General features: G+C 49.5%; 1 protein-coding gene across 2 annotated transcripts in view; it reads left to right on the top strand.

Annotated features, from left to right (window-relative positions):
- Window positions 1-10,527: 10,527 nt before the first annotated feature.
- The window catches only part of kcnn3 (potassium intermediate/small conductance calcium-activated channel, subfamily N, member 3), an 84,940-nt gene continuing 82,750 nt past the window's right edge, over window positions 10,528-12,717 (top strand). Inside the window, exons 1-2 of one of the 2 annotated variants that reach the window (XM_069940542.1) lie at window positions 10,528-10,606; window positions 11,380-11,475. In XM_069940542.1, the coding sequence (XP_069796643.1) occupies window positions 11,406-11,475 (70 nt within the window). In that variant the 5' untranslated portion in view covers window positions 10,528-10,606; window positions 11,380-11,405. The remainder of the gene's footprint in view (window positions 10,607-11,379; window positions 11,476-12,717) is intronic. The other variant, XM_069940543.1, reaches the window with a different exon arrangement.

The following is a 12,717-nucleotide window of genomic DNA, read 5'->3' as shown; positions in this document are numbered from 1 at the left end:
ATTGAAAGGTGTTGGCAGAGTCGACGTAGAAAGGTTGTTTCCCCTAGTGGGAGAGTCTAGGGCAAGAGGTCACAACTTCAGGATTGAAGGGCGTCTGCTTAGATCAGAGACGCGGAGGAATTTCTTCGGCCAGCGGAAGGCGAATGTGTTGCCGCAGGCGGTCGTGGAGGGCGCATCATTAAAGGCAGAGAGAAATGGGTTTTTGATTAGCCAGGGTCAGGCAGTGAGGGAATGGATCACCTCGTGATTCAATGGCGGGAAAGACTTGATGGGCTGAGTGGCCTATTTCTGCTCTTGTGTCGTATGGCCTTCTGAAAAGGCAGGTGGCCTAACAACTTCCATCTGTTTCCTTTACTTTGATGTTCACACATAGCACACAAGCAAATGGGTAATTTTAGTTCAATTTTAATCAGGAGGTTCCTGTTGCAGTAGTGTTTACATTTCAGAAAATGCCTATTAATTGGTATGGGACGTCCTGAAAAGCGTACTGTGCTAAAAGGCTTTGTTTCCAACAATAACAAAACACTGTTGGGGAAAAAAATTCTAAATAATGTATTGGACAAACCCTGCTGCTGCTAAACATAGAGTGGTCAATGTTCGATCCAGAGGGAGATCAGAGGTGGGCAAATTTAAGTTCTTGGGAGTCACTATCTTGGAGGATCTCTTCTGGACCCAATGCACCAATGGCATCATGAAGAAAGCACGTTAGCTCCTCGACTTCCTCAGGAGTTGGCGGAGGTCCAGTGCAACACCAGAAACCCTGGCAAATTTCTGCAGAGGTGGAGTGCGAAAGCATGCTGACTGGCTACATCGACACCAATACCCAGGACATCTGCCGTCGGAGGGCAGTGGCGATCGTCGAGGATCCACCCCACCCAGCACACATGCTCTGTTCTCGCCACTGCTGTCAGGAAAGAGGTCTCGGTGCCACAAGACTCGTACCCACTAGGTCCAGGAACAGCTGCCACCCCTCCGCCATCAGACAACTCAACGACAAACTCAATTAGGGACTCATTAAAGGACTCTAACTTGTGTGCTTCATTGATTTTTTTTCTATCTGTATTGCACAGTTTGTTAACATTCATTATCTGTTTACATGTTTTGCGCTGTGTACAGTTTATTTTTGCTAATCAGTGGGAATTCATTCTGCCATGCCCACAGGAAAAAGGGATCTCAGGGTTGTATGTGAGGTTGTGTATATATTCTGACAATAAATCAAAAATCTTAGGGGTTGCAGACTCTTGGGAAGCAGTGGGCATGTGCAGGGCAGCAATAAATGGGGCAAGAGATAACCCACAGGACGGCGACCCTGTGGGCCGACCAGCAAGGTGCCCTGTGGCTGATGAACCACACAGGTGCCAACCAGGCTGCTGGTGACTCGAGCTGAGGAGCCCTCGCAGGCTGCTGGGGACCGCGGTCAAGGTATTCACACCGGGCTATGGACGGCTGGAGACTGGCTGAAGGGGGGGCATCAGGTATCGAAACCGAGTTGCAAGAGGGTGCTGAGGGGCAGTGAAGGCTTCCTGATTGTGTCGGACATTTGGATCTGGAGCTCGGGCCGCCGATGGTTTGGAATGGACTCGCTGCAGGAACACTAAAGTCGAATCTATGGACACTCGGGGAGGGGGGGACGGACTCTCTTTTGCTTCTCTTTCTCAGACTAAAAGAGGCTCTTCAGGCAATTTCTGCCGATGTTGAATCTTTTTGCCTTACGACAGAGTAAAGCAAATTCTGTGTAATATTACACTGTCTTACAATAACGGAATCTTGTGCACTTTGTTGATTTTATTCTCTCCGTGTGGCACAGCTTGTTTACATTTCTTTATTTGTTCACATGTACAGCTTTTTTTGCACTGCCAATGAATGGTCATTCTGCCTGGCCTACAGGACAAAGAATCTCAGGGTTGTATGTGATATCATGTATGTACTCTAACAATCATCCTGAACTTGGGAGATTCGGATTTATTTATAATTGCCGCACTTCAAAGGCTGTCAACGATTCCTTTGGGCTGCAGGACCACTTCGCAGAGAGTTTCTGGAAAACTGCCTCTGGGCCAATAAACGAGATGCGGACGAGGGAGGCCAGATATTCAAAGCCGAAGTTTCTGAATTATTTTCTGAGCTCATACACGACATCACGTACAACCCTGAGATTCATTCTCAGGCAGAGAATTTTGACTTGTGATCCTTGTATGTAGAAAGTAGTTGCTAGCTGGTATAGAGGGCCGGTGCTAGAGGGGGCAGTAGCCTCCTTTGCTTGCACATAAGTGTTCCAGTCTGCTGCTCTCAGCTCGGATTGGGATGAGCCTTGTAGATGGTGAACACCGCCACGTTTTTGCTAATAAAAGCCTATGTTATTCGCATAACTCCTGTCTCGTGGGTTATTGACTGCAGTTCAGGTACAAAATAACTGTACACAAGAAAATCAGGATTTGTTGTCATGAAAGTCGGGGTCTTGCGGCAGCGTCACAGGGTGAACATTCACATTAGAGCCATCTTACAACATTACTATTAAAAAATTTAAATTATAGTGCACGAAAAGTCAGGCCGTGTCTGCAGTTCATTGATCATTCAGGAATCTTGTGGAGGAGGGGAAGAAGCCATCCTCGTGCTCGTCTTCAGGCTCCTGTACCTTTCCCCCGATGGTAGCAGAGAGAAGAGGGACTGGCCTGGGGGGGTGGGGTCTTTGAGGATAGAGGCTGCTTTTTTTTAAGACAACCCCAGGTCTGGTGCCTGTGATGTCGCAGGCCGAGTTAACAGGACTCTGGAGTTTGTTCTTGTCCTGAGAGTTGGCGGCTCCGCACAAGGCAGTGATGCAACCAGCCAGAATGCTCTCCACAGTCCACTTGTAGAAGTTTATGAGAGTCTTTGGTGATGAACCAAATCTCCACAAACTCCTCACAAAGTATAGCTGCTGGTAAGCCTTCTTCATAATTGCATCGACGTGGAGACTCCAGGACAGATCCTCAGAGATGTTGACACCCAGGAATTTGAAGCTCTTGACCCTCTCCACGACTGAGCCCTCGATGAGGACTGGGCCATGTTCCGCTGACTCCTTCCTGAAGTCCATTGTATGAATACAAAACAAGAAGGAATTACAAACCAACTGCAGCAGAGAAATAAATATGGATCTTGAAGGGTGGAGGAGATGTGGACCTTTCTGTTCCTGTTGGCTTTGAGAGATTGAGTCGTCTGGGACTGCACTTGCTGGAATTTAGAAGAATGAGAGGAGAATGTTTTGAGCCCAGAGGTCCCATAAACCCAGCAGCAATAGATATTCACCAAGACAAATGGTTTCTTAAACAAACGTTGCTTTTAATTATCTTTAAACATGAAAATAGGATCACACTTTAACTTATCACTATTGACTTAACTAACCTAACTTAACCCCCTTCTAATTCTAAGCGCACGTGTATGTAATGTGTGTATAAGTTCAGAAAAGTTCTTTGGTTCTCAGTCCAATCTCATTCATCCAAGTTCACTGGTTGCAGGCAATTCTTATACTGTGCACAGAATTTAACATGTATAAAGTTCACCAGGCTTTGGTGCTTGAAAGGTAAATGGTTACCGCTCAGGAAGGTTCTTGTCGGTTTTCAGAGAGACATTTGTTGTTCCTGCACACAAACTGATCCCTTTTAATCTGCCACTCCAGTCTCTTGCTGAAGAAACTTGCCCCATCAGGGTTCTCCAGATGTTAACCTCTTTCTTCCAGGTCACCACAGAGTTCCTTTTTGTTTCCCTTATTCCAAGTGAAACATTTGATAGCCAGTCCTCTCCTCTTGCATGAACCAGAAGGGCTTTGACCAGGCCATCTTCCAAATGGGGCTGTTCACAAGCTTGCCAGCTTTGTCCTGTTCCAGTCCCAGCTACTTCCATTGGCTGAAGAAGTGATCTCTGTGTGTCTCTATCTCTCTCTCTCGCTCTCTGAGAGAAAAGCCACATGACCCTCTTAGAACATCTCCAGACAATCTGCGGCTCCAACAATTTCTTTCATCTGTTGCCTTTTGCAAACAACAATTCATTAGTGAAGTCTCTTGGGCCCTCTTCAAAGCTCTTTCAAAAGCTGTGGAGGCGATATGTCTTGCATGGGGCAGAGCTCCAGTATTTTAAATAAGATCTATTTTAAAGTGTTTGTGTGTGACCTTCTCTAACAAAACTTTCCTAATTTATCTCCCAAAAACATTCTATATACTCTGTCACAGGTTATAGAAATGTATAAATTGAGAAAGGCAGAGATAAGATAGAGGTAGGTAAGTTGTTCCCATTGGCGAGGGAGAGGAGAACGAGGGGACATTGCCTCAAGATTCAGGGTAGTAGATGTCGGATGGAGATGAGAAGGAACTGCTTTTCCCAGAGGGTGGGGAATCTGTGGAATTTGCTGCCCATTGAAGCAGTGGCCTCAGTAAATATATTTAAGGCAAGGTTGGATAGATTTTTACATAGTCGGCAAATTAAGGGATATGGCGAAAAGGCAGGTCGGTGGAGATGAGCCGATCGTCAGATCAGCCATGATCTCGTTGGATGGGAGAGCAGGCTTGATGGGCCGAATGGCAGCTCCTGCTCCTATTTCTTCTGTTCTTTCCTCTGCCACTAAGTGGCAGGGGAGGGTGCACGTGGAGGAGGGTGGGTGGGTGGGGGGGGAAGCGCTTGGCCCCATGCTCCCGGAGGCGGGCATCCCTGCTGGGAGACACCTACAGTGTCAGCAGCACATCTCGCATCGACTGAGGTGCAGCAGGGCATTCTAATGCGGCAAGTGACGGGAAGGTGGAGAAACTCAGTAGGGCTAGGCAGCATCGTCGGAGAGGAGCGGCTAAAGGATCACCACATCTCAGAATCCAAATTTACTGTCGGGAACGAGACACAAAATTTGTTGTTATGCGGCAGTATCACATTTCTATTAAAAAACCCCACCTTACAAAATAAATAAAGATAGTGCAAGGCAAAGACAAAGTGAGGCTGTGTCTGGGGTTCATCGTCCATTCGGGAATCTTACAGATGTCCTTGATGGAGTGGAGTCTGGAGCTTGTGATGTGGCAGGGCCAAGTTCTGATTTATTGTCAGGGTACATCCACGACATCACATACAACCCTGAGATTCTTTTTCCTGTGGGTGCGGCAGAATGATCACTTCTTGGTAGCACGATAAACACACCTGCGCACGACAGACACGTGTAAACAAATGTAAACTACTGTGCAAAACAGAGAGGAAGCCCTCTGGAGTTTCTTCTCATCCTGAGCATGGGCGCCTCCATACCAGGCAGTGGTGCGACCAGCCGGCAGGCTCTCCACGGATCACTGGAGACCCCTGTCTATGGACGCTGCCTGATCTGCTCCAGTCATTCATTGTTTGCTCACTATTTGAGCATCAGCTGTGTGCGATCGCATTAGCCCTTCTGGTGGCGTGGACCCACTGATTATGCTGATCCCAGTGCTAGCTGCTGTTGCCGTCCGTAAGGAGTTTGCACGTTCTCCTGCGTCTGCATGGGTTTTCTCCCACTGTTCAAAAACATACCAGAGTTGTGGGTCAGTTGGGTGTAATTGGGGAGGGCGGGCTCACGGGCCGGAAGGGCCTGTTACCGTGCCACATGTCCGAATTTAAATTTCTCCCATGCCCTCCCCCTCCACAGCTCTCCCCAGCCCACGCAGTCGCAGTGAACAGTTCACCCACTGACTATCAGAGTTTAGAGAACGCATCTCAAAATCAGTCATTTCGTGCCACCACTACAAGTGCAAACATTATAATTTCAAAAAATTTAAAATCTGTGCAAAGAGAAGAAGCGAGGCAGTATCCACAGTTCAGTGTCTGTTTGGGATCTGATGGCGGAGGGCAAGATGCTGTCCTTGTGCCGCTGGGTGCTCACCTTCAGGCTCCTGCACCTCCTTCCTGATGGAGGCACCAGGCCCTTTCAAATTGGCTTGTAAAATGGGGTTATCCAGGCAATTTACCAGGTGAGGACCCAGGTACAGGGCTATTTGAAAGGGCTGAACCAGGCCAGACCCCTCAAAGTCCACCCGGGTCCCAGACCTACCTCAGAGGTGGTCAGAGTACCCGGTGAAACGTACCCGGATGTCGTCCTCCACTGATTTGAAAGGGGAAATGACCGACCTTGAACTTTAATCAGAAAGGGGACAGGGGATTCCCAAGTCGCCCACAAACTGTGCATGTCCTTCAGCCACTGAGCCCAAACCGGTCCATCACCATGCTCACTGTCCTTGGGGGTTGTCTCCCCTGCTTCTCCTTCTCAACTGAGGTGGGGGGTGTTCACCCAGAGTCTTGAACCCCTCGTAGTCTGCTGCCATCTTTGGGCATGGACCACCGTAGTTTGAGGGGGGTAGGGGATTTGGAACAAGACCACTATCTGCTCTTTTAACTAGTGGTTTCTAGCCTGAATGGAGCTGTCGGCCTCAGGACCAGGCGGTAAGACCCCTGCAAAGCAGCGCTTGCCTTCTCCTGGGTCCGCACCTGGGGGGGGTGGGGTGGGGGGGGGGTGGGGGGCAGCGCCACTGTTAAGGTAGCTCGGCTCGGTTTGTGAGCTCTGGTCTGGAATTTGGTGCTGCCTGATCTGAGGAGGTATTGAGACCCACTGTCAAAATAGGTGCCCAATGTAGATGCGTCGTTCCTTCCTGCTGCCGTCTCTCACTGGCTGTGGTGCTCTTACTTTAAGAGGCTTTTATCTTTAGCCTCAAAACAACATCTGAACTAGTTTGATCAGAACAGAGATTTCTGTTTTCAGAGAGATTAAATACTTGCAGACGTCAGTCCGGGGATAAATTCCATCCGTCTTCACTGAGCCCTGCATATTTGAGCACGACCAAGCTCTCTGGGACTTGCAGACAGCTGGAAAAACAATATTGCCTCAAAGACCTGGCTGCCCGGTGGTGAGGGTAAGCGTAGGGGAGGAGATTCCATCTATTTGTGAAATCTGACGGATGAATCAGTGCCCTTGCAGAGGTCAAGGATTTAATCCTTGCCTGCACATGCAAACAAATGTCGGCCAGTGCTTTAAATTTGGATGGACAGCATGGCAACAGGCCCTTTTGGCCCATGAGCCAATAGCACCCAAGTGACCTATCACCCCCGGTGATACAAGGAAACCCACGAAGAGAAGGACCAAACTCCTCACAGACAGCGCGGGATTCGAACTCGGGTCCCTGGTGCTGCAACAGTGGCGAAATACACGTGTCAGCATTTCATGAAGTTGCCTTGATGCATTTGCCTTGTAAAAGTAAAATCATGTGGACCATCAGAATCAGAATTTATTTTCACCAAATTTGTTGTATTGTGGCAACATCACAATGCAAATACAGTAAAATCCCGGTGCCTATCTGGATTGGTAGATTCCAGATAAGTGAATCTTCCAATTGCTTGAGATTGTTTACTGTGCGATCGGCAAGCCGTGCCAATTTTAAACTTCCCTGTTTTCTTTTATTGGTTACTTGAGGCTGCCAGTTGCACGAATTCTGGATAATAGGGGTTAATCTCTATTGCAGTTTAAAAATAACTAGTGCAAAAATAAGAGAAAGTGCAGTCGTGTCTGTGGTTCAGGGTCTGTTCAGGAATCTGATGGCGGAGGGGAAGACGCTGTCCTTGTGGCACTGGGTGCTTGTCTTCAGGGTTCATGGACCTCCTTCCTGACGGTGGCAGAGTGAAGAGGGCATGGACTGGATGGTGGGGGGAGGGTCCTCGAGGATAGAGGCTGCTTCCTTAAGAAACCACCTCATGTAGACATCCTCGAACAGGCGCAGGAACCTCCGATGCTTGCTAACCAGCTATGACGTCCGACGTTGACTGACCATTTCTACCGAGGGATACTGCATGACCTGCTGAGTCCCTTTGGAAGATTGTCATTTGCTCACCTGGGGTAGTCAGGTGGCTGTTTCTACAACCCCACAATGTCCTAAACTGCCTCAAAGTTTAAGGGCAGAGGAGTGAAACACAAAACACTCTGATTAAAGTAAAAACGCCATGCTGGAGAAACATACCAGTGTCCAGGCGCTCCCCAACGCAACGGCTTTTCCAAGTTCCGAGGGTTCGAATCCGTACTTTCCATTTCGAATGCCAATCTGTTCCCATGCTTGTGATGTGCGGTACGCCACTCTCTCGTGGAGTTGGGGGAGGGCAGCATTCTGAGACACTCACAGTCTCTGTAGCGAATCACATGGACAAGTTCCCTGTAAACAACCCATTGCTTCGACTAAATGTCCACATGTGTTTCCTGCTTCTGGTGAGAAGAAAAAGAGGGAAGCAATTACCCTGGAGACGCAACTCAGCGTGAAGGAACGATCTGTCCAGTCAAAAATGGATATCTTCCTGAAGAAGATTCATGCCTATTAAACCATCAGCAAGGGTTGATGCCTCAAGGTCTTCAACAAGGGTTGATGCCCCAGGGCCTTCAGCAAGAGTCCACGACCTGTTCTTGAGCATCATCAGAAGAGAGTGAAATTGATGACCCCGTCCCTTTACCTTCCTCATCATCCAGCAACTAATTTTCGTTGAATGCTTTGAGCATCTTCCAGGCCCAGTGGGCTTTCAGCTGTGGACGTTGATGGCTTTTTCAGTGTGGGATAAAGTATTCAAAATTTAATTATAAACAACGGTAGATGCGGTGTTCTCTTTTGATCTACGTTGGGTTTTCTGGAACGTAACCCCATTGTAAGTTGAAGAGCGCCTGATACTTTATGTAGCAAAGATAAAGATTGTAACCAATATTTTGTCCTTGAGCCCTTCATCAAAGTACAAGCAACATGGCAAGCAGGCACCCGAACTAAATGGTAGGGGGTTGGGGTGGATGGAGAGGGAGGAGCACAGGCCTGGAGGAAAGAAGACAGAGGGAGGGGGAAGAGAGGGAGCAAACGGAAGCCAGAGAAGTAGATTTGGTTGGTGAGTCCCTGGACAGAATATTAGGGGCCACTCCGCCCATATACAGGCTGGTTTGTAAACGTCCACGGGACACGTAACCTGCTGTTGCCAGATCTTTGATCGGCTTTGCAGGGGTGTTGTGGATCTGTGACGCAGGGAGTAGAACATCTCTGTGGTGCTGGGCAAGGCCCTCTGCCGGAGGGGAGGGGCGAGAAGAGGTTGTGGGCAGGGTGATGGTGGGGGGCATGTACATTGCTGCCTTCTTGAGGCAGAAGTTCACATCACCTCAGGAACAGACTTGTTCAGGCTCAACTAGGCTGGGATCTTAATTAAAGATGGGATAGAAAGGAGGAGGAATGAGAGGGGGAGTCCAGACCAATTATGATAGTTGGATTGATTGTAGCTCTGTGAACGGAGACAGGAGGAACTGGTGGGGATGGGTTTAACGGGAACCGGCGAAGTTGGCATCTAGTTGGACAGGGTCCAGACAGAATACGAGGTGATCCAACTTACAGGTGGTCCTGGCTTGCGGTGGAAGAGGCCACTGGCAGACATGTCGGTGTGGGGCGACACCCCCCCCCAACAAAACTGGGGAAATACTACCTCACGCACAACAAGGACTTGCTGGACTTTCAGTCACTCCCCTCAGACTTGAGGAGGAAGCTTCTTTCTGGGGTGAAGAAGGATGTGAGGGGACTTGCACGAGATTCTGAGAGGTGTAGTGGGCAGGGGTGGACGGCCAGTGCCTGCTTCCCGGGGCGGAATCGGCCAACGCCAGAGGGACATCTGTACGGGTTGAGGGAAGGGAAGTTCAGGGCAGGCATCGGGGGTAAGTGTTTTTACACTGAGAGTGTGGGGACCTGGAATGCATTGGCGTGGGCTGGTGGTGGAGGCTGGAACATTAGGGGGATTTCAGAGACTGAGACAGGCACATGGATGGAAGAAAAAAAAAAGGGTTCTGGGTGTGAGGGAGGGCTAGAGTAGGTTTATATAGGTCAGCACAACATTGTGGGCTGAAGGGCCTGTACTGTGCTGCTACGTTCTAATCACACAGTCGCTTCTTGTTGACTGGACCCATAGAACACCACGGCGCAGTAGAAAGATAATTAGTGTGTGCCTCATCCCACTGGTCTGCACCCATTCCGCATCCCTCCATACCCCTCCCCACCCCCCCATGTAGCTGTCCAAATATTTTCTTAAATGCCAAAATTGAGCCCGCAATCATGTTCCCACCACTCTCTGTGTGAAGAAGCCCCCTTGAAACCTTTCACTCTGAACTCATGTCCTTAGGTTTGCATCTCTCCCATCTGCTGTGGGATTTTGTGCATGAGATTGATTGTTGGTTGAGGATGGGGGGGGAGGGGGTAAGTGAGGGAAGCTGGGCAGGTGTCTGACTAACCAGGCTGGGCTACGTGGACGGGGCAGCGGAGAGACATGTTAATTGAATGCTTCTCGTGTTTATCCAAAGTGGGGGCCAGTTGTAGATCGATAATTTCAAAGCCTTTTGCTAATTAGCCTCCACCGTTGCATGAAACTTCCTGGTTGATGTGCGACTCTGTTGGCTCTCAGAAAATTGCCAGGCTTGTCACATCACTGCTCCCAGCACATCCTGTTTCTTCCCACTGGCTCATTATTGTAGTTCAGTCTTTTGCGTGTTTCACCGAGAGAGAGAGAAAAAAGCACAGACTCCTCTCTGCTTATTAATACACGGACTCAGCCGGTCTCACAGCATCCAGAGGAGGCAAAGGTACATCACTGACATTTCGGTAAAAACGCCCGGTAAACGCTGGAGGGACTTGCAGCGTCCACAGGAGGTAAAGATACATCAGCGACGATTTGGGCTTGAGCCCTTCCTCAAGACGCAAGCGAAAAGCAGGCAGGGGTAAACACTGGAGGGAGAGACAAGGGGGAAGGACGGGAGACCAGCCCAACAGGAGACAATGAGAGGAATTGATTTCTGGCTCTGTGAATGGAGACAGAGGGAAAAAAGGGGGGAGAAAGAGAGAGGAAAGGACGAAGATAGACGAGGATTCACGGGAACCGGAGAAGCCAATGCTAATTATTCATCCCTCCCGCCCCGCCCCTTCCTGTCCTTCTCCCTTTTCTCTCCCCGTATTTATTCGGATGCCTGCCTGCATTTTGGATCTACCTTGAAGAAGGGCTGGGGTCCGAAACGTCGGTAATATATCTTTACCTCCTTGGTAAGTGGTTCCCATGGGTGTGGGGGAGACCAGAACGAGGGGACACTGCCTCAAGAGCCAGAAGATGGGGAGGAACTGCTTTCCCCAGAGGGTGAGCGAATCTGTGGAATTCGCTGCCCATTGAAGCGGTGGAGGCGACCTCAGTAAATAGATTCAAGACAAGGTTGGATAGATTTTTACATAGTAGGGGAATTACAGGATGTGGAGGTCAGTGGAGATGAGCCGATCGTCAGATCATTGAACGGGGGAGCAGGCTCGACAGGCCGAACAGCCGACTCCTGCTCCTGTTTCTGATGGCCTCATGTTTATATTTTTGCAGAGTTCCATGTGCTCGCTTTCCTTGAAATGCCTTATCAGCCTGTCCACGATTCTCCTGCTTGGACTCATCATTGCCTACCACGCCAGAGAAATCCAGGTACGCATTCTGTCACACAGAATTAGAGGAGGGCAGACCCTTCGGCACCACACAGGGCATCATGGGTACACAAGAGTAGGAATGGGCCGTTCAGCCCGTCGAGTCTGCCCAACCTGTTCATCCTCGTGCTGGTTTCCCCCAACGCTGCACCTGCAGACGTGCACGCACCAGGCCGGTAGTGCATGAGACGACGGGAAAATTGGAGGAACCGCATCTCCTATCCGACCGGATAGCATTAACATCAACGTCTCCAGTTTGCGTTAGACCCTACCTATCCTGATGCCTCTTCCTCTAGTCCTGTCTCTCTCTCTCTCCCCTTTCCCCTCCATCTCCTTTCCTCTCGCTCTCCATTCACAGATTCAAACACCCTCCTCCACCCAAGACACAGGAGCAAAAATAGGCCATTCAGCCCACCATTAATCATGAGCTGCTTCATTCTCCCAATCCGCCCCACGGCCCGGCCTTCTCCCCATAACCTTTGATGCCCTGGCTAATCAAGAACCGATCAATCTCTGCCTTAAATACACTCAATGACCCGGCGTACACCACCGTCTGTGGCAACAAATTCTGCAGATTCACCGCCCTCCAGCTGAAGAAATCCCTCCCCATCTCTGTTTTAAGCGGACACCCTTCAATCCTGAAGTTGTGCCCTCTTGTCCCTGACTCTCTATCTGTTAGGAACAACCTTTCTACATCGACTCTGACCACGCCTTTCAAAAATCGAGATGTTTCTTTGAGATTTCCCCCCCATTCTCCTAAATTCCAACGAATATCAGTTCTCACCCTTCCTCTCTCCTGTCTGCCTCCCCACATCCCTTTCGTCTGTGGGTCTGTGGGTCTCTGCTCCTCCCCCTGCTCTTTCCTTCCATCTCCCCAGCTGCTTTTTAAATGAAAAAAAATGTTGACATACAGCACAGTAACAGGCCATTTCGGCCCACGAGTCAGTGCCACCCAATTACACCCTATTGACCTACCCCCCCCCCGATACGTTTTGAAGGGTGGGAGAAAACCGGAGCCCCTGGGGAAAACCCACGTAGACACTGGGAGAACGTACAAATTCCTTACAGACAGAGCGGGATCCGACCCGATGGTTGGCGCTGTAAAAGCGTGGCGCTCACCGCTATGCCAACCGGGCCGCCCCTTAATTTTTTTTATTGGACAGACCTTGAAGATGGGCGAGGGCCCGAAACATTGGTTATGTCTATCTTCACCTCCCATGGATGGCTGGGTACCTCCAGCCTT

The sequence above is a fragment of the Narcine bancroftii genome, chromosome 5 (assembly GCF_036971445.1).
Source record: "Narcine bancroftii isolate sNarBan1 chromosome 5, sNarBan1.hap1, whole genome shotgun sequence".
Lineage (NCBI taxonomy): Eukaryota > Metazoa > Chordata > Chondrichthyes > Torpediniformes > Narcinidae > Narcine > Narcine bancroftii.
The sequence above is the reverse complement of the archived record's forward strand: the minus strand, read 5'-3'. Positions and strand labels throughout refer to the sequence as shown.